This window comes from Ailuropoda melanoleuca, chromosome 1 (assembly GCF_002007445.2).
Source record: "Ailuropoda melanoleuca isolate Jingjing chromosome 1, ASM200744v2, whole genome shotgun sequence".
Lineage (NCBI taxonomy): Eukaryota > Metazoa > Chordata > Mammalia > Carnivora > Ursidae > Ailuropoda > Ailuropoda melanoleuca.
Genome location: NC_048218.1, coordinates 48,759,235 through 48,781,920, shown reverse-complemented (window position 1 = coordinate 48,781,920; position 22,686 = coordinate 48,759,235). Strand labels below are relative to the sequence as shown.

At 34.0% G+C, this 22,686-nt stretch overlaps 1 protein-coding gene and 1 pseudogene across 1 annotated transcript; one reads left to right on the top strand and one right to left on the bottom strand.

Annotated features, from left to right (window-relative positions):
• Positions 1 to 3,584: 3,584 nt before the first annotated feature.
• LOC109489112 lies at positions 3,585 to 4,127 on the top strand (annotated as a pseudogene).
• A 9,997-nt stretch (positions 4,128 to 14,124) lies between these two features.
• On the bottom strand, positions 14,125 to 14,334 carry LOC117803042 (small nuclear ribonucleoprotein G-like). Its single transcript, XM_034664722.1, has one exon. It carries the CDS (start codon positions 14,332 to 14,334, stop codon positions 14,125 to 14,127), a length of 210 nt encoding a protein of 69 aa, XP_034520613.1.
• Positions 14,335 to 22,686: the final 8,352 nt, after the last annotated feature.

Here is a 22,686-nt window from a genome sequence, read left to right as displayed (position 1 = left end):
AACCTCTCTTGGCCAAGTTCTTATGTTAAATTCTTATCTCCTAGATGAGAAAATTCATATAAATGGTTTATATGAAGTGCTCAGCACACATTGAACATAATAAAAACAATTTTTATTTTCTTTTGATTTTCATTTTTCTTCAGTTCCTCAAAATTAATAAATGATAACTGATCCATGGATAACTTTGGTATTAAAGGAAAGATATTGACAAAAATAAATTCTAAAACCAGAATTTCACCCTCAGGAGCTAAACATACTGGTCAAAATATTAGTTTTCTCAAGGGAGTAGTGTCTCTACGTTAATCATACTGTTGAAAGACCAATAAATTTGTCTGACAGTGTCTTTCTCTAAAACCTTAGCAATAATAATTTTACTTTGCTACCTCTCTGTGAAGTAGATATGAATAGAAGATATTACCTTTATTTTACAATTTAGCATGTTCAAAGATTTATATCCAGGGTTCTAGAAAAGTTAATGAAAGGAAAGAATCAGAATTCAAATCTTCAGATTTTTTAGTCCAGTATCTTTCTACCTGTCCGGAACCTTGTGAGTTTTGCCATGTCCAGTATGGACAAGACCAGTGAAAAATCCAAATAAACTCTGGAATTTTTACATAATTGGAATAATTCCAGCAAAAACAGATCCAAAACTTTTACCCCAAAAGATAATTTGGGACTGTATGTAATAACTGTTGTATTAGTATTATTTTAAAATGTACTATCTCAGAAATATCAGCCCAAAGTGGGGAGATAGCATTGCTTCAAATTTAACAGTATAGACTCAGGAATCAGACTGCCTATGTTTAAATACTGAACTCTGTTGCCTTAGGGAAATTACTTAATCTGTCTAAATCTTAGTGGCCATGCTCAAAACACAGGACTATCTACCTTACAGAGGTGTTTTGAGGATTTAATTAAATGGTGAATATAAAGACCCTGCCACTGAATACGTTTTTAATATATATTATCTATTATAATTAAATATTAACATATTTATTATTGAACACACTTCTTCAAAAAAATAACAAAGTATTGTTTTAAGACTTTAGTCTTTGGAATCAAGTTTTTAAAATGGAATTTGCAGGGCACGTAGGTGGTGCAGTCGTTTGAGGACCAACTCTTTGTTTCAGCTCAGGTCATGATCTCAGGGCCACAATGAACTCCACACTCAGTTCAGAGTTTGCTTGAGATTCTCTCTCCCTCTGCCCCACCCCTTGTGTGCTCTCTTTCTCTCTCAAATAAATAAATAAATCTTTAAAAAATGAAAATAAAAATGAAATTTGCTTTTCAAAAATGAAATTTCACACCAGGGCTTGTGTTTTCTTTTATTGTATATTTCTTTCATCAAAGAGCATAAACTTTTAAGACAAAGAATTAACAATGTCACATAATTTAGAAAACACATTCAAAAGCTGCCTGTGGTCTTTATAGAGACATTGAGGTGTATCAATGGAAATCCAGTGTTTGTTTAGATACTTGGTATATTTCTCCAATAAGTACTTAATATCAAGACTCAATACAGCAATTGAAAAAGGTTCTGAAGCTTCATAGGTAGGACACTCAAAAGGAAAAACCCCCAGAAAGAATGATTTGTTAAATATGGAAGTAGGAGGAAAGTACAGACTTCTCATGGAATTAGGGAAAGCTATTAAGACACAACAGCAATGAGATCCTTCAATATTTGCTTCAGTAGCAATTTTACTTCACTTATTTATTAAATTAAAAAAAATACAACTCAACCAATAGAGAGAATTGTATCTTTAATCTCTCAGACAAAACTGCCTTTAAGACATACAGTCAAAAGGAAATACCATGCAAATGACCTTATGGCTGCATCCTAGAGAAGAAATCATTGGAGCTCAGTTTGTCTCATGAAGAGGTCCGGTATGAAGCCAATAATCTTTTAGGTGATGTGTCATTCAGGGGCTTTGCAAGAGACTAATTAGACTAAAATGACCCCCAAGGAATTGGAGATAATGTAGTAACATTTTAACAATTCTCTAGGTGATTCTTAAGTGAAAGAAACATGGAGAGTGTTTCCTTAGTCTCATTAATATGGGAACTTCTTGAATGTGAATAGCCCTGGGAGAATGAAGAACACTTAGTTCTTGATGTCAAGAGATACCTAGAAAAAAAGACTGGGAAGTGGTAAACCAGAAAGCTACTAATGGCTGTACCATGCTGATAAAAATTTTATGTAATCCATGCACATAATTAGTGAACCTGCACTCTAAACAGAATCAGCAAATTCATATGCTTATTCATGATAATGTGTCAAATGGGGGTAGGATTTTTTTCTTCGTAATCTGATAATTGCTTTACTTAAATCATTTTATTTAAACCTCATTTATAAACTAACATTCAGATTTTGTAAATCACTGGCATAAGCAAAAAGAAACTGGAGCCAGGAGACTGTTTTACTACATTAAGGAAGCGTGGCAGCCAAGATTCAAATTTAGCTCTTTCAGAATCAAGGCTCAGACTATTCCAATCTAATCATGTCTTCCCTGCCTCCCCCCTACCCCCACTAAATGTCCTTAAAATTTGAAAGTAAAATGAGACTGTTACTGACCTAAAGAACTCAGATATGAGTTTGGTTCTTTAATAATATCACAATATCTGTTAAGGGTTACATAACTCTGTTTTCCATATTTTCAATCTCAGTAAGTGGCACATGGTAAATCATAAATCCCCATGTCCTGAGTGGCAAAAACAGAACAAAACAAAAACAAAAAATTAATGGAGACATAGTAAAAATAAGAAAACTAAAGAAGCACTGAGAAAGTTCTGCATACATCTCTCACTAATTTGGGAACTTTGCACACAAACAGGGAAAACCCAAGAGAACACAGAAAAAAGTAAAAGCCTCTAGACAGACTTGAAAATTAACTGATCACAGGAACACTCTCTTCAATCCACATAAAAATCTTCTGTCAAAAAAGGAAGCCTTACAATCTTGAGACATTTGAGGGTGGGAAATACTCAGCTATCTGACAACTAATCAATTCAGACACTGGGGCAACTTTTAACTATCCAGTGTAAAAATAATAATAATAAAAAATGATCAGTGACATTAATACCTGCATACCATGTGGGGAAAGAGTCCATACATTTAGGTTACAAAAAATAAAATAAAAAATAAAACTTAAGGTAAGAAAAAAAAGAATCTGAAGTTTTTACATTATATTATCTAATATGTCCAATTTTCAACAGCAAAAACAAAAATTACAAGGCATACAAAGACAGAGAAAAGTTGACCCACACTCAAGAAAAAAGCAGTCAGTAGAAAATGTCTCTAAGTGGATCCATATGTTGGATTTAGTGGGCTTCATAGATGTTTTTATAAATATGTTAAAGGAATTAAAGAAAACTATATTTAAGGAGTTAAAGAAAAATATGATTGTAGTGGTTTGTCAAAAGGACTTCCAGTAGAGAAACATAAACTATATAAAAAAAGAAAATTCTAGAATTTAAGTATGCAATAACCAATATAATGGAAAAAAACACTGACTAGATGTACTTAAAAGCAGAACAGAAATGCCAAAGCACAAATCAGTTAACTTAAAAGTAGGTCAGTAGACAAGATGGCTGAACTCTTATTGAGACATGTCAGCTGTCATTACCTCTGTGCCCATCTTAGTCCTAGGCTCTGTATCAGAAATGCTGTTCCTTTGGGAACTACAGCCAAGGAAGAGATTGAGAGGTTCTGTAAAAAGAACACTAGTTTAAACTGTCCTCTGTTTCTGCATATCACTATCTATAGTTGATCTCTTCCCATGGCAATATCCATTTGCCACTGTGGTACTGGTATGGCCTGAGTACAGGAGTCTCTCTTTTTGGCTTTGTTGTCCCCCTTGGCTCCTGGAAACTTTCAATCTCATTTGGAACTTGTAAAGTCCCTGTGTCTGGGGAGATCATTGATCTACACAGCCAAATTTGCACTTGTCTTCCCTCTCATGTATGACACCTGGAATGGGATCTGACACTTGATGTGGGACCTAGAGAAAGGCCTGAAGCTTCTCCAGGTATACAAGTCTGGAAAGGTTGTCTTGGTTCTTACTGGATTGTCCTCTGCAGGGCTGACAGCCACATTAAGAGCTGAAGTTCCCATCACTGTCTTCCTATAAATGATTCATTGACCTATCTTCCTATGTTCTATTCCCTTCTCCAGCCAGGGCAAAGTTCTCCTGATTTATTCAGACCCTTTTGTGCTTGCACATCACCTTGGAGCTCAGTAGCAGTAGAGTAGCTAATAGAACCATAGCAGTGAAAAAGGATCCAGTTTCCCCCTTATTTCTAAAAATGGAATGGCTCAAAAATTCTCTTTTCCTGCCCCAGCTTGCAGCCTACTCTGGGCCTATGAGCCTCATTCTCTCTCCGTATAAGGCCTTGATTTGTGCTGATGGTCAGCTTTTGGCCTGAGACATTGGAAACAATGCCAGCTCTGTGACCTCTGCCATGGGAACTGGGAGTGGGGCTTTGGGTGCCACTGCCTATGGGNTGCCTATGGATTGTTAGCTTAAAGGGCAGTTCTGTTTATTGGTCAGAGCTCAGGGTCTTTAATACTCACAGTATGAATGAAAGAAGAGGGACAGGGGTGGAGGGGAATTAGCCTGTTCCAGCTAGAGGAAGATAAAGAGAGTCAGGTGATTCTTGAAGTAGGCGCTCTGGGGAGAAGATATAGCTTTCAAGGCAAAAGGAAGATGCAGAAAATTATCATTGAACCTATTAAGGGTTATTTCTTTTCCCTGCATTTCTGGAAAAACAAGCCTTTTTTCTAATCCAAATTCATGTGAGACCTTTTTCTGAAACTGAATTAAAACAGTCCTCTGACTTTAAAAACAAAACAAAAAACAAACAAACAAAAAAGATCAATAGAAATTATCCAATATAAAGAACAGATTGCCAAAAAAAAAAGAAAACATTAACTAAAAATGAACAGAGATATGTGGGACATCAAGCATACTAATGAATATGTAATGAATTTCCGNCCTTTTTTCTAATCCAAATTCATGTGAGACCTTTTTCTGAAACTGAATTAAAACAGTCCTCTGACTTTAAAAACAAAACAAAAAACAAACAAACAAAAAAGATCAATAGAAATTATCCAATATAAAGAACAGATTGCCAAAAAAAAAAAAATTAACTAAAAATGAACAGAGATATGTGAGACATCAAGCATACTAATGAATATGTAATGAATTTCCAAAGGAGAGAGAGAAGAAAAAATACAAAAAAAAAAAAACTTTGAAGAATTCATGGTTAAACATTTTACAAATTCGATTCTATTTAACTTCATGTAGGAGAAACAAAAATACATCAATAGCCAGACCAACAATAACAAACTGCTGAAAGACTAAGAGATTATTAAAGCTATAAGGGAAAGATGATTCTGCCACTTATGGAATAAAAGCAATAATATGACTTACCATTGACTTCTCATCAGAAAAAAGAAAGGACAGGTAGCAATGGAATGACAAAATGCTGAAAGGGAAAAAAAAAAAGCCAATCAAAAATTCTATATCCAGTAAAACTGTCTTTCAAAATGTAGGCAACATACATGCTCTGATATAGTAATTCTGATCCGTAAGAAAAAAAACTATAGAGATTTTGAATATACAAGCAAAGCTGTGCTGCTTTTTATATCTGCCTTACTACAAATTGTACAAAAAGATATACAATTTAGGTGTTCACTTATATATAGTTATTATTCATCATCGACAAAATTAACTATGAAGAGATCATCTACAATTTGATGAAGGGTTTTGTGACAAAAAGAAAATCATCTCTATTATTAAGCTCACAATGATTTTTTATAGCAAGACTTTCTTAATGAAGGCAGTGCATTTTTTTTTCTCCATTCTGGTATAGTAACAATTAGCTCATGGTCTGGCAGCTGATCTATTGACCCCACATTGAGTAGCATTGCATACAATTCCATTTATGAAACAAATGTTGTAGTTTTTTAAATGTTAGAATTCCTATTAGAAAAGCAGTAATATAGGGGCGCCTAGGGGCACAGTCGTTGGGCGTCTGCCTTTGGCTCAGGCTGTGATCCCGGCATTCTAGAAACGAGCTCCACATCAGACTTCTCCGCTAGGAGCCTGCTTCTTCCTCTCCCACTCCCCCTGCCTGTGTTCCCTCTCTCGCTGGCTGTCTCTCTCTGTCAAATAAATAAATAAAATATTAAAAAAAAGAAAAGAAAAGCAGTAATATAACAATATTTATTGCTTTTGTATTTATTTACCTATCATTTGAGAAATTATCATCTAATAGAATGGATAAAATCTGAATTACACTTCTTAAAAATTTTTCAAATTTTTGTTACACTAGTTTCTGAATTGCATCACAAGATAACAGTGAAATATTTGTCAGTCTATTTTTTACTCAGAAAAATCTATTTGCTTTCTAATCATTCATATTCTAATTAATTTCCCAAATTATACGAGTTATAATAAAAATATTCTCCTTTCATGTCTTTTCCTTAAGTTGTTTTCTTTGCAACTCAACCAGATTTTGCGAGGCCTAATGGTTTTAAGTGAGAAGATCTCTGATAAATGCATTTCCTTTTGAAAAACAAAAGGAAATCTGAACTTAACCTCAGATTAATTTACATTTTGCATGTCTGAAGTTAAGATGATTCTAACAAAAAACAAACAAACAAAAAAGATCAATAGAAATTATCCAATATAAAGAACAGATTGCCAAAAAAAAAAAAATTAACTAAAAATGAACAGAGATATGTGAGACATCAAGCATACTAATGAATATGTAATGAATTTCCAAAGGAGAGAGAGAAGAAAAAATACAAAAAAAAAAAAACTTTGAAGAATTCATGGTTAAACATTTTACAAATTCGATTCTATTTAACTTCATGTAGGAGAAAAAAAATACATCAATAGCCAGACCAACAATAACAAACTGCTGAAAGACTAAGAGATTATTAAAGCTATAAGGGAAAGATGATTCTGCCACTTATGGAATAAAAGCAATAATATGACTTACCATTGACTTCTCATCAGAAAAAAGAAAGGACAGGTAGCAATGGAATGACAAAATGCTGAAAGGGAAAAAAAAAAAGCCAATCAAAAATTCTATATCCAGNTTTCCTTAAGTTGTTTTCTTTGCAACTCAACCAGATTTTGCGAGGCCTAATGGTTTTAAGTGAGAAGATCTCTGATAAATGCATTTCCTTTTGAAAAACAAAAGGAAATCTGAACTTAACCTCAGATTAATTTACATTTTGCATGTCTGAAGTTAAGATGATTCTACCCAGGTAAGTAAAATTTAAGGTTGAATATTCAGTTAGAAGTTAGCTTTTCATCCATCATCAATTTATTTTTTTTTTGCGAGCCCTCAATAAACTCTAGGTGTTTCAGTTTCAATCTTTCATATGTTTTACCAACAAAGCAATGGAAGTAAATACTCTGAAACCATTCTGGGGCCAGAATACATAGTACTTTCTTATAATTTGACCACAATTTTTTATTGAGCCACAGCTTTAGTTTCAGTCCTAAACTCCCTCTGGGACTTCGAAGAATAGTGCTTGACCTTTGGTCACAAGACACTAGCATCAAGCNAGAAAAGCAGTAATATAGGGGCGCCTAGGGGCACAGTCGTTGGGCGTCTGCCTTTGGCTCAGGCTGTGATCCCGGCATTCTAGAAACGAGCTCCACATCAGACTTCTCCGCTAGGAGCCTGCTTCTTCCTCTCCCACTCCCCCTGCCTGTGTTCCCTCTCTCGCTGGCTGTCTCTCTCTGTCAAATAAATAAATAAAATATTAAAAAAAAGAAAAGAAAAGCAGTAATATAACAATATTTATTGCTTTTGTATTTATTTACCTATCATTTGAGAAATTATCATCTAATAGAATGGATAAAATCTGAATTACACTTCTTAAAAATTTTTCAAATTTTTGTTACACTAGTTTCTGAATTGCATCACAAGATAACAGTGAAATATTTGTCAGTCTATTTTTTACTCAGAAAAATCTATTTGCTTTCTAATCATTCATATTCTAATTAATTTCCCAAATTATACGAGTTATAATAAAAATATTCTCCTTTCATGTCTTTTCCTTAAGTTGTTTTCTTTGCAACTCAACCAGATTTTGCGAGGCCTAATGGTTTTAAGTGAGAAGATCTCTGATAAATGCATTTCCTTTTGAAAAACAAAAGGAAATCTGAACTTAACCTCAGATTAATTTACATTTTGCATGTCTGAAGTTAAGATGATTCTACCCAGGTAAGTAAAATTTAAGGTTGAATATTCAGTTAGAAGTTAGCTTTTCATCCATCATCAATTTATTTTTTTTTTGCGAGCCCTCAATAAACTCTAGGTGTTTCAGTTTCAATCTTTCATATGTTTTACCAACAAAGCAATGGAAGTAAATACTCTGAAACCATTCTGGGGCCAGAATACATAGTACTTTCTTATAATTTGACCACAATTTTTTATTGAGCCACAGCTTTAGTTTCAGTCCTAAACTCCCTCTGGGACTTCGAAGAATAGTGCTTGACCTTTGGTCACAAGACACTAGCATCAGTCTCTAATTACAGAATTTTATAATGTGGCTATGGGTTTTGAGAAATAAGTATGAGAAACAATACAACTTCAGGAATTCTACAAGTGTGTAGGCGTCACTAGGTTCACGCATGAATATATGGTAAGTAGTAAATACGTGTGACACAATTAGAAAATTGAATGGCATATTAAAATGCTAATTATGTGTCACAGACATACTAAAACATTCTAAATTCATTAGAGAAGCTTCCAGAAAGAGGTATGAAATGAAGAAAGAAATTGCATGAAAACGGAATTAAATGTGGAATGTTGGGTCAATGGTAAGAAAAGAAATCTGTCTGGCAGCAATGGATAAGAGCTCATTTATAAGAGTAAATGAAAAAGTTGTTTTCACCTTCTACTAAACAAAGTTTAGCTGTCACAAATCTAACCCATTAACCTGCCATATCTTACCAAACTTCTATACTTAATTACATTGTTATTAATTCTTCATCATTGATTTCCACTTAAAAATATATGCCATGGCCTAGAAGACCAATGTGAAAATTGTTATCCTAGTTCTCCAAACTGGACCAGTGAGATTCTATTTTCTAGGAGTACTTAATTTAGGTAAAGAGAAACTACATTGAGAAAACTTGCAGTTGATGTAGAATCAAGGGCAAAGGCTACCATTTGATGTGGGGAGTGGGTGGGGGGCACACATTAAACCATGAGCAAGAAGGACCAAGAGTTTATCTGTAGAAGAAAAACAAAAATGAGACAGATACACAGAGAACTGAAGAACAGAAAGCAGCAGACATTAGAGATCTTGAAACCATAAACAAAAAGAGACTGAGTCTTCAATTCTTCAAGATCTCCTTGTACATTTCAAATGTATTTCAATTGATCCATCTCTTCACCAAACTGAAATAGAACTTATTTAAATTACTTTTTGATATTAAACTATCCACTGCCTTAGGACCTCTTATTTGTGAATTTTATTTGAAATTTAAAATTTTTGTAGTTATTTATATAATGCATTTTTAGACATTTTTATGTGTCTCAAACTGAAAAAAAAAGTGTTTTAATTTTCTATTGTTTTTACATTTTAGAAATGCAAAGTCATTAATCAGTTTATCTTAATACTGTGAAAACTTCACAGAGACTATGGACCTAGTTTGCTATATAGTGTCAATTTTTACTCCCATGGATAATAAATTGAGGATTTACTGTTGCACTGACCTAAAATACAGTCAAAGTAGACAATCCCATCATTTACATTTACAAGATAAAATGAGTAACATAGAGTATGCATAGATACACAATGTTTAATTTCAGAGTTCAGATTCTCCTTAAAACATAAAAGCCATCTCCTTAAAACATAAAAGCCATAAAAGCATGGGCAGGATCTTTCAAAAATTCAATTTTAAATTAGTATGTTGAGACTATATGTTTTCAGGACCCTGGGATCATGACCTGAGCTGAAGGCAGTCGCTTAACTGACTGAGCCACCCAGGTGCCCCGAGACTCTATGTTTATAAAATACTACAAATTCTACCCCTCGAACAACTTGCTGTTTTGAGAATCAGTTATCAAAAGACCAACTCCTGTTCTAGGCAAAATACAGGGCTTATGAGAAGAAACACTTAGAACAAATTTTCCTTAGTCTATCAACACAAAGTTATTTTGAACAGGTGTGTTTATGTCATAAGAAACTAAGAAAATCAATCTTAAATGACAAACTCCCATTTTCACCCCTGAGGAACATAGGGCTAGAATATAAAACATAGGAATTTTGGCAGGAAGAGGTCTTGTTAAAGCATCTTATGCACCTCCTGTGGACATTATCTCCCTATGATACTCTAGTCCCTTTATTTTGTTATTGTTTTAAGGCACATTATAAAGACAGCAAAATAGGCATTTACAGGGCTACAGAGTCTCTTGTGTGGCAGCAAAGCACATAATCAAGCAGCCACAGGTGTACACCACATGAAGTGGTAAAATGTGATTTGTAGAGATTTAATGACAAATATGTCTCCATGAGGCTCCATTCCAGGTTGTGCCCTCCATCTGTTCCACAGGCCCTTCATCTGGTTGCATCTAAAGGAAGTAAAATATCTTCATCTTGAGATTTAAAGAGTAATCTAAAAATTAATTAGTTTGATAAAGGGGAAAAAAGAGATTTATCACATTTATTGTGATTAAAATGTTCATAAAGTTTGTTACTTGTCAAATTGATTTAAAAATGCTTCCTACTTATTGTATCATAATGTAAAGCCTACCATTCCAAATCAAAAGGCAGCTTCATTGGTTAAAATCAATATTAACAATGTCCTCTCCACTTGAAAGATCTATGCATTTTTGCTTAATTCTTTATCTTACCCTTTCAAATGGAAACAACAATGAACGTAAAATTCTCTTTCACATATTTAGGAGGTTCTTTCCTATAATATAGCATATATTTCTGCTTTGATCATTCCATTGTGAAATACCAATATTTTTAGATAGACTAAACATTTTGGCTGATTGTGGTAATAAATAGAGAAAAGAAGTATGAACCCAAACTAAATCTTATACCTAGACAATGAGTGTGAAGTAACTAGTTACTACTCAAAGACAGTTTTGTTCTTCTGGATTTAGATTCTGAAAACATTTATGGGTTAGGGTTGTTATTTGGATCTCTTCTATGGGCTGAACATGATGACAATTATAAGACACATTACCAGGTAATGTCCTCCTCCTTTGCCTCCTATTCTAAATTTTGATTATAGCTTAGTATTTATTTTTGCCTCAGCTTTTACCCACAAACAATTTGTCACACTGAGCTAAACTTTATTTTGTAACAGCATATGAATAGTTTCCTACTCTGATGGTCATTCATTTATATGTCTTATCTGTAAGGAAGATACCTGATGAAACTCCCCTGGAGTCGGAGAGATGGTGGTTAGATGTGCATGGCATGCTAGTACTTTGAATTGGAGACACTTCAATACTGGCTCAAGATCTTGTTTTGGCTCAAGCCAAAGTTTCCCTTAGCATGAGAAAATGGATACAGCTAACATTTTTTAAAATACCATTTTTCCTAAGAGAAAAAAAAAAGCCATAATTTCTCTTGCTTTAAAAGTTAAAAAACACAATCTTCAATAAATATTATTACTGCTCAAGTTTTAAATTTCATCTTAAGGACAATAATTGGAAAGGGATAATACAAATAAAATGAAGAAAAGCAACAGAAGTGTCAGGAGAAATAGAAAATAGAGGCACAGCAAAAACTATGATTGTATTAGTCTGGGTCACATCAGAGGACAGAAACTATATCAGTAATATGAACATGGAGAATTTAACACTAAGAACTGTTAACTAGTAAAAGGTGATTACTAAATAGGATGTGCAGAAATACAAGATGCAGGAGTACAGCAGTAACAAATGTATAAAGTTCTTTCCCCCTCTAGGGCTGAGGAAAAGGAAATAAGACCTTTCTTAGAAACTTATGATAGGGGAAAACTCATAGTCTGGGATTAAGACCTCTTTAGAGAAAGGAGGGGAAAGGAATACTCAGACTGTGATAAGTGAACTGAAGTGTGTGGGTCTACCCTCCAGGTGATGAAGAAACTTGCAAAGTGTATGAGCTGTAGTTCATCTATAACAGCAGCCCACTGAATGGCAGAGAAACCCACTGATGTTTGGATTTCATCTGGTTCATGGGAGCCTCCGAGGTTAAACACTACAACATTTCACATTCCACATTCCAATCTACCACTTTTCAAGGTAGAGTAGCTCAACCCCTTCCTGCTGACCTAGTTTTGCAATCTCTTTCTAGACAAAGGTTAATATCAACATCATGTGGCCAAAGAACAATATCTAGGTCTAGTATAACAACGCAAGGGAAGAAAGGGTTGATCTGCAGCTAATAGTCAGCATATGGATAACTGTCACATTCTACACTGACAGCTATTCATATTCCATATACACCTTTATACAAATGTTTGCATTTCCAGAAAACAACAAAAACAATTGCAAAAACAATTTCATGTTCACTTAGCAAGGATGTAATTATTCTTTGTACAAAGGACGAAATTCTCATCTTCCCCCAAAATGAGGAGACAGAAAGTCCAGTTGTCATTTTATCCCATCACTAGCTATATTAGTTACTACTCAAATCCAGTCACCATTTCACTGAATATTTGTTACCTAAAGAAAAAAAAATGTAAGGCTAACCTCCAATGTATTACTTATATATAAAGTAATAAGAGGGGAGAGATGAAAATAGATGATGTGTATAGAAATAAATATATATACATAATAAGCAAATATATATATACACACAAAACTACCACAGCTCTCACTTCTGTAATTGATCATGATGTTGCATTTGATATCTGCAAATTTGTTCTTCTGCTACAGATTCTGTATTTTATGTGTTTTCAGCTAGAACGTGGTTGGTGTTCTTTAATCAGGTGTGATGATTCAAACTCTTCATTTCTGAAGGATTTGAGTCCTCAATAGTTTTCCTTTCTCTGGCTGCTCTAGTTTTTCTTAATTACCTTTACTACAGCATAGAGAAATATTAAGAGTCTGTTCTCTTAAATGTATTGACTTCTCTGTGTTCCTACTGTGTGGAAACAAAATAATTACCTATCAATAATCAATGTCAATCACTTCAGCCATTAGAGTAAACTTTTTGCCTGCTAGTTCAGTGGATGTGGAGCCCAAAATTGTCAGGTGGCGAGATTGTTTTCAAGTTCAATAGTACCAGTGTTGCCTATCCTTGTAGGAAGCATACCCTTCTTGAGGACTAAGTCCATTTCACTAGTGGAACTCAGAGTTGCCAGATAAAGAGCAAAATTTCTTTGAGTAATTTACCAGGGATAATAGTGAGAGAAGCCACTCCCATGACCACTCATTGATTTCCTGGTTCCTATATTCTGACAATGGGAGTGAAAGTATCATATAATGGTCTCTAATTCAAAGCATAAAATGTATCCTAAGGAAGATACTCATCCTTTCAGTGTATTGTTTCCCAACTAATGTCATACTTGAATCTTCAATAAGCCATTGGACTACACCAGCCAATTCTTCATCATGAGGTAGTTGGCAAATTCATTAATTACAAGAGCATGTGCTGAAATTCTCTTGATAAAATTGGTTTAGGAGCCAATAACCTAAGCCTGTGTCTTTCCTGAACTCTAAACCTCTATACCTCCTTGAAATTCAGCTTTCTGTAGAGTTCTTCTTGTAGACCACTGGGTTTAACAAGAAACAGATAAAGTCAGTCTGAATATATTTTTACTTTTTAAGAAATTGCAAATTTATCATAACCTTCAAAAACCTCTATATTCTCCCCATTTGTACTCTATATTATAAAATATCCACAGTTTTTTCCTTTAGAATAATTAATTTATAATTTAAGCCGTCTCTACACTTCATTTTATAAGCTCCACTTCTTGGTGTCGAGTATTTTTATTTTTTTACTATTCAAAAGTTTAACAAAAAGTTCAATATGAAAATGTACATGACCTGATTTTTATACTGTAGTAAAACAGGTGCTATGAAGAGGGAACATGTGGAGGCAGTTATTTCTTATAGTGAATACACCCATTGTTTATACTTGTTCCAAGGCTTTTAACCACATGATACTATTTCTTGTATAACCACCATTCTAATATTGTTCTGTTGCCCACTAGTTGCCATCTCCACACATTCATCTATCACAAGATTCATAAAGGGATCGAACCCCTGCAATATTCCTTGGACATGTCTGCCACCATTTAATTTTGGTGATAATTTCTTGTCCATCAGTTTTTCCAACTTGGTAGGGTGACCTTTGCTCATGGTGTCTACTGGCCAAACTCAAAGATGCCTCCAAATGGAATTCATGTCACCCTTCTTACTCCTGCAGTAGGCCCCTTGCTGTCAAGTCTTAAAAAGAAATAAAAATTGAAATGTGCATGTGATGGCTGTCATGCTAAGTCATCTGTCACTGTCATAAGTAGTATGACTCAGCTGATAAAATCAACATACTGTTAATCCCTTGGGAGATACTAAAAAGATAAAGTTTTTCAATTATATCTGAACAGAGTATTCTAACCCAATAAATGGAATTTGGTCTCCAGCATTTATCATGTAAATCCTACCATGCATGATAACCTTAGTTCTTTCACATCCTTAGGTAGATGGCAAAAATTTGATAGGAATGATGTATTGTTACACACACACACAGTTTTATTATATTGCACACATACCTTATTTTATACTCACTCTCTTCTATTTCATTTGTTAAAAGATGAATTTTTTCCATTGATTGATGAATGGATAAAGATGTGGTGTACACACACACACACACACAATGGAATGTTATTCAGGCATTAAAAAGAATGAAATCTTGCCATTTGCAATGACATGGATGAAGCTAAGTAGTATAATGCTAAGTGAAATAGTCAGAGAGAGACATGATTTCACTCATATGTGGAATTTACAAAACAAAACAAATGAACAAAGGGAAAAAAAACAGAGAGGGAGAGACAAACTAAGAAACAGACTCTTTTTTTTTTAAAGATTTCATTTATTTATTTAACAGAGAGAGAGACAGCCAGCGAGAGAGGGAACACAAAGCAGGGGGAGTGGGAGAGGAAGAAGCAGGCTCCCAGCAGAGGAGCCTGATGTGGGGCTTGATCCCAGAATGCCGGGATCACGCTCGGAGCCAAAGGCAGACGCTTAACAACTGCACCACCCAGGCGCCCCAAGAAACAGACTCTTAAGAGAACAAACTGATGGTTACTGGAGGGCAAGTGGGTGGGGGGATGGGTGAGATAGGCGATGGGGATTAAGTGTACTTGTGATGAGCACTGGGTGATGTATGGAAGTGTTGAATAACTATATTGTACACCTGAAACTAATATAGCATGATATGATAACTAACTGGAATTAAAATAAAAACTTTTAAAAAATGAAATTTTTGTAGGGATTCTGAGGGCCAGCTACTCAAAAGTGATGTTCTTGATTATATCTTTTATGAATACCTTCTAAAATAGAAATGCTATTAAAACTTGATTATTTTAAGTCTATCCCTTCAGCAACTTGTCTAAATCTAGTTATTCTAATCTATAGCAATGACAGTTGTATACAGTAGAACAGTAAGTAATGTTTCTTTTTATGCATCATGATTAAACAAATTGTCTGGGTTGGTAAAACCAGTTTTGCACTGGTTTTATATCCGTGCTTGCTTTTGGTATCTTGCCTTACCAGGTGTTCAAAAAGCATATGCAACAGTATCTCAATTTCTGCTATTTTGCTGACTTATGTGGTTTGTTTTCTTTTGCCTTTATGATACAGATTCTATCTTGATCATGTTACTGCTAGGTTCCCAGGGACAACTGCTATACTGGTGAAAGAATACAGATCTCATTTTTTGTGAGGTATTTAAACTTTGAATACACATTGAACTAGTAACTCCAGTCAATAGTCTCATAAATGTTTGCCATGACACTATAAAGACCAGGAGAAACTTTATGGGAATGTCCGTGTCAATGCAATTTTGTATCACTCTGAAGGTGACTCAGTAAAATCCTTACTTTTAAGAGGATAAAACATGAATAGGCAAAAACAAGTGCAATGTTGACAAATTATAAATGCGTTGAGAGCAATGAGCAGCATTTAGGAGAATTTCTCCAGATAGAGTACGTCCAGGAAAGGAAAATTACTAAAGTGTTTTAAGTCGACTTTAAGGGAGAATAAAACTTCAAGGGTTAGATTTAGGTGACTCCATAGAGAATGCTTTTGAGCTATCACCAATTATTTACAACTGCATCAAAGAAAAATGTAAATGAAAGAGAAAACATTCTCAATGACTGGGTTCAAAAGAAAGCTAGGTAACTGTAAAAGGCACACACTAAACCTCCCAAAGCATTACTCTTGTGAATACTGGCATAAACTGAACCTAAATACTCATGTGCCCTGCTAGTCTACTGTTTGTGGGATATATATACTGTGATTTCCTTACACTATAGCAAATTCATGTGAGCACTTAGTAATTTACTCAGTTATTTAATTTCAGTTACCCAATCCAAAAAAGGCAGAAGAAACACATGGGAATATCCATTAAAAAAAATGTAGCTGTATTAATTAGCTATTGCCAAAACAAAAACACATGTCTTCATATCAATTATCTTAAGAACAAGAGATGTGTTGATGCTACTTGGGTAGCTAATCAAGGCAGGCTCATGGTTGGCAGCTTACTTAACTTTGATTATGTTCCCTTATGAACCTAAGAGCCAGCTGGGGGTCATCTACTCCAGGATGGGTTCATATAGACAGAACAGCAGATCTGCACATTCTGGTCTGTTCCACATGTGTCTCATCCTCCTTGGATCAGAGGATCAGCCAGGGCATGCTCTCCTTATAGTAACAGCAAAAGCACAAGAGACCACACAGAACCATGGAGGGTTTTTTAGATTCAGAAAAGAGTCCGGTGATGGGTATTAAGGAGGGCACATATTGCATGGTGCACTGGGTGTTATATGCAAATAATGAATCATGGAACATTACATCAAAAACTAAGGATATACTGTATGGTGACTAACATAACAAAATAAAAATTATTATAAAATAAATAAATAAATAAAAAATAAAATAAACAAATCAATTAAAAAAATTTTTAAAAAAGAAAAAAATGAGGCACGATTTTTTCTCAACGATTTAAAAATATAGCTAACAGTTTGTTAGCCTTTTTCTTTTTTAATGTATATCAAACATGTACCATATTTTGCTTTCAGGGATGAGCAGACTAAATCAAAAGTCCCAGTATGGATTCGTATATTTCTATAATTCACAAATTTTGCCCTTCCTTCCAAAGTTACTCTTTTAGGGGCACCTGGGTGGCTTAGCCATTAAGCGTCTGCTTTCGGCTCAGGTCATGATCCCAGGGTCCTGGAATAGAGTCCCGCATCAGGCTCCCTGCTGGGCAGGAAACATGCTTCTTCCCCTCATATTCCCCTTGCTTGTGTTCCTTCTCTCACTGTCTCTGTCAAATAAATAAATAAAAATATATATTTTAAATGTTACTCTTTTAAGGGAGATATAAAGATAAAACACAGAGTGTATTAAGTTTAGTCCCTGCTGTATTTAGGTCATGACTCTTATGGAACCCAAACTACTAAATTCACCCGATTGGGACAGAGTGTCTGTAGCACACACAACACTGTGTCACACATAACACTGTCACTTTCAATATACAGAATGTCCAGTGTTGCAGACCACTGCTTCTCCCTCTATCTTCCCTTTCCTCTCACATAACCACTAAGAAATGAATATTGTTTCATAGACTCTTAAGTATGTCTGATATGCATTGAAGTTATAAAAAATCTTCATAGCACTTGTCACTCTTTTCCTATTTATAAATTATTTTTCAGACCTAGTTCAACACTTCCATTGAAAAAAGCTATAGATTAAAAAAATAAGTTATTATACAGGAAAACAATCAAAACTAAGATATTTACAGTGAATATATTCTACTGCTACATTTGAAAATAAGACTTCAAACTCTTTTCATGTGGAAGCAACCTATGGTATTTTTTTTTAAGATTTATTTATTGATTTGTGAGAGAGAGAGAGCACAAGCAGGGAGAGCAGGCAAAGCAGACAGAGCAGGCAGAGGGAGAAGAAGGTTCCCTGTTGAGCAAAGAGAGGGACTTGATCCCAGGACCCTGGGATCATGACCTGAGCCGAAGGCAGATGCTTAACTGACTGAGTCACCCAGGCATCCCAGCAACCCACAGCACTGATGCAGGATAAACAATTATCATTTATTCAAACTGGCAGGTTTATCCTTGAGCAAATGTGACATTAGTCTGCCACTTATTTTCCTTAAATTATAAAACAAAAACAAAAATCTTTTACCTAACTGAGAGGTCATCATCTGTTGCTAAATACATAAGTTGTTACCAATCACTTCATTAAATAAAGTTAGTGTCACTATGCAAATTATAGATCAACTAAGCAGAGACAGGCAAGAAAGACCTTACCTCCCCAGAAAATATTCATCTCTTTAACCAAATGGATAGACACAGAACCAGGCAATGTGGGCACTGCTAATTTATCTGTTTTATTTTACACAAGTGTTTGCCCATAAGACCTTATTTTGTCACTAAGTCTGGTATAGAAATCCAAATTCAGCTTGAATTGAGAAAACAAGTCATTTGAATGGATTTTCTTCACTCCTTCATTATAATTATGCTGCACCTTTCTAGAGCCAAGGTGATAATAGAAGATGGATGGAAGAAGCAAAAGAACAGTTGAAGGGGAGGAAAAAAGTGACAAGGATGTGACAGAAAAGCACCTGAGGAAAGAGAGGAGAATTAATATTGAAGAGATTATGGAAGGGCTGTTTTCCTTTTAATTGCCTACATCAAATTTGTCCTGCCCTAACTTATGATAAGAAAAGTAAAATGTTAGTATCAGCTCTTTATCCTTATCCCTATCCACAGCAAAGATACCCAGGGCTTTGTCTAGCACCTCCTGCTTCCAGGCATATCCAAATTCTACATTGTATATTTAGATTATGTACATAAGAAACATATAAAATTAAATTTGAGGGGACAGGTAAAGGATTTATATAATAGGCTATTCTTCTAACAAAGCTATATGCTGCCCAGTTTATATTATCTCAGTGGGTTCGTTACAATCCCATCTCCTTTCAACAAAATTTCAAGAGTAGAATACTCAATATCATATTTACATCTTATGCCATTAGAATATACATGTACAATCAATTGGGGGCTGTATCTACTAGAAGTATTTGTGGTGATATTGTGGAAAATGGAAAAAATGTGAATATCTGATCTGTATTAGCCGATAATAATAAGAAACAGTTGTACCTGGTTTTGATTATTAAGTTTAAGATCCCTTCAAGAAACACATACACAGAATGAGGAAACTGGGAAAAAAAAAACAACAATAAATCTAAAACAAAATAAAATTTGAGTCTATAATCTGGTTTTCACTTCTCTGGTTGTTCACATTATTTTTTTTTGCCATTTTTATCATCACCTGGAATTAAAAACTACGCGGCTAGTTGATGCTTCATGGCTCTTGTTTATGTTTCTGTGGGTAGAACCATTTATTTTCAACATTTTGATCCTGGAATCCATGGTGGCCTTTGTGTCCAATGATGAAGTAATCTGAATAAACATTATTCACAGGTCACAAAGTGAATGGATGGACCAAAGACAGATCTTGTTCGGTTACATTCATGATTGTACTTGCAACCTTCAGCTTTCAATCTCTAATGCAAATCTGGTTGAGTCTATAATGAATTTAAACTTTTTATTCATTCTGTGATAATAGGCCCTTTAAGGAGGCATAGAGTTGATTTTGTTAAGCCTTTTTTTAAATTCGAGGGTACCCAGTGCCACCCACAAATCAACAAGTATCTGGCTCATGTTTCAATTTGTTATGATTTTAATCATCTGTGTCACTTTCTTCCTAATTTGTGCTATGTCCATATTAAACTCATATATTACCTAGGTTGCCTGTGTTGCCTCAAATTTCATAGACGATGGTATGGTCGAATTCAGTCATTTAATCCATTTACATCCATGTTTTATTTTACCAAAGGTTCTGAGCTTATATAATAAAATATTTCAATAAACTCATTAAATATACATGTATTTGGTGATTATTTGATGAACATTTAATTGCAATACTGACCCAAATTGCATTGACAGCAATAACAGTTAAAAATTAAAAATTAAAATTGTAGCTCATTACTGGTATGTAAATAGTGCAAGTATATGTATTTTTTAAATAAAAAAATAGCCATCAACAATTATGACTGTTAACTTCACAGTTACACAATAAGCTTAAGAAACAGCAACATCAAGAAAAAAGGATGTTATTTGTAAAAATATAAGTGTGATTTACTGCCATTCAGTAGCAGGGATTTCATAACTATATTTCTTTAAAACTACTGAAAGAAACAGAAGTTCTTCATGAGCTGACCTATCAGTCTATAGACAAACTAATTGAAAAAAAATGTTTCATGTTCACTTGACTCATCATCCTTTTGGACTTTCTGCTAAGGCTAAAATATTATACATTATTTAGTTCTAAGTAGATAGTTTTCAGTTATATACCATTGATTGCTTATATATGAGGATATTTGCCTTAATTCCACATCTTTATCTTCATATCTATCAATAGTGAACTGATTAATGTTTCTAAGATGTTCATTTATCACATTACAGTCAGTCCATTTCACACTAACAGCAATACCACTCAATCTATCACTATTACTTCAGACAATGTTCTATAGATGTGTTGACCTGAAAAGGGGCATGTAGAAAAATGGAGAATAGTGTGGTTGCAAGAAATGCAAGGTCGTAAACAATATGGTAACATAAACTTTGCTCTGGATTTATTTCCCAATTTACCTTTTACTGTTCAAGTCCCATATCTGGTAAAATATTTAGGAAGAATCACGTGGCAACAAAACTGTTATTTCTTGTGGGGAGAGATTTCCCCAAATCATAACAGAAGTTTGAATAATCTGCACAATCTCCCAATGGATGCTCACCATCACTGTGTCATTGTCTTTATACTACCATAGTAATTTTATTCTGTTATAGAATGCATTTCTTTAGGGTTATCCCTAAATTATCCCATCCTGAGAGCCCAAATCTTTTAATTTGGTCTAAGCAAAAGAAGGGCTAACTACCTAGGCAGAGAACATTATTTTAAATCTGTTAAGAGTTGAGTATAATGCCTTGTAACTGAAATCAATCATAACATTATAAGGGTGTGATTATTATTTTTTAAATATATTATTTATTTATTTGAGAGAGAGAGAGAGAGAACGAGAATAAGCTGGGGGGAGGGGTGGAGGAAAAGAGAGAAGCAGACTCCCCACTGAGCAGGAAGCCTGACCTGGGGCTAGATCCCAGGACCTTGGGATCATGACCTGAGCCAAAGGCAGCCGCTTAACAAACTGAGCCACCCAGGTGCCACAAGGGTATGATTATTTTTAATTTATTCTTAACCTAAGAACCTCTGCCAATAACATTTTCAGACTTGTGATGATTGAAGAGTAATAAGACTTGTAATGATTTGGTAGTCATAATATTACTAAGAAATTATTTCTTAAAGAAAATTAAGCAAAGAACATAAGCAAACGAACTAATTAAAGAATAATATGGAATATAAAGGTCATTAGATAGACATTTGAGTAAGAAACTATTATAACATAGCTGAGTTTACAATAATTGATGATATAACTGTAGAGTTTAAAATAAAAGGTAAGAAGTATTTTCTAAAAATGCAGAGGAATAAAGTAAAAACAGTTTCATTGACAGGGATAAAAATTGCGGGTCATTTCAACACATTTTTGGAGGTGATGAAGGAAGATAACTGCCATAACAACATCTTAGGAATATTGATTAGTTTGGGCTAAGGTGAGAGAACTTTTATATATTTATATGCATAAAAATTATATCATAATATAAATATAATTATATATAATTACATGTGTAACATATGTAATTATGTATATCATTATAAATGATATATGTATGTAATATTATAAATTATATATGTAATTATAAATGCAATATATATAATTATATAGATAAATCATATATAAAATACATCTCTTTATATACATAATATAAATTTAAATGTATTATTAAAATATTTTAAGGCAACCATTTGAATAATAAAAGTAGAATATTTAATGTTCACACTACTGAAGGAAAAATATATATGTCATCAATTAAGAAAGGGCTACGCCTTTCCCTAAATGAAACACCATGCCTGAAATAAACTTAACAAAAAAATCACATCCTATAAGTGGAATGATAAATATCTGTGTCTAATAAGATGTAATTTTTCTCAGTCTATGTTGAAATATCAAGCTATAAATTTACAAAGGAAGCATCAGTAATAGCACAATGTGGTTGAAAATACATTACAAAGATGTAGAATCAGTCTGGCAATATCAATGAAATTTGGACAAATATGAACTTAGAGTAAAATTTTAAAATGAGACAGGGAGAGATGTTTTGTATTCATAAAAATTATAATCCACCAAGAAATGTAACATTCATCATCTTTATGTACTGAGAAAATTCAGCAAAATTGAGATAATTTGACCGATTTGAAATTTTTTTAGGACTCTTAAATATCTCTTATATTGCT

What these genes read in the sequence shown, in the direction of transcription:
- LOC117803042 (XM_034664722.1), bottom strand. Translation starts at nt 14,334, where the DNA reads ATGAGCAAAGGTCACCCTACCAAGTTGGAAAAACTGATGGACAAGAAA.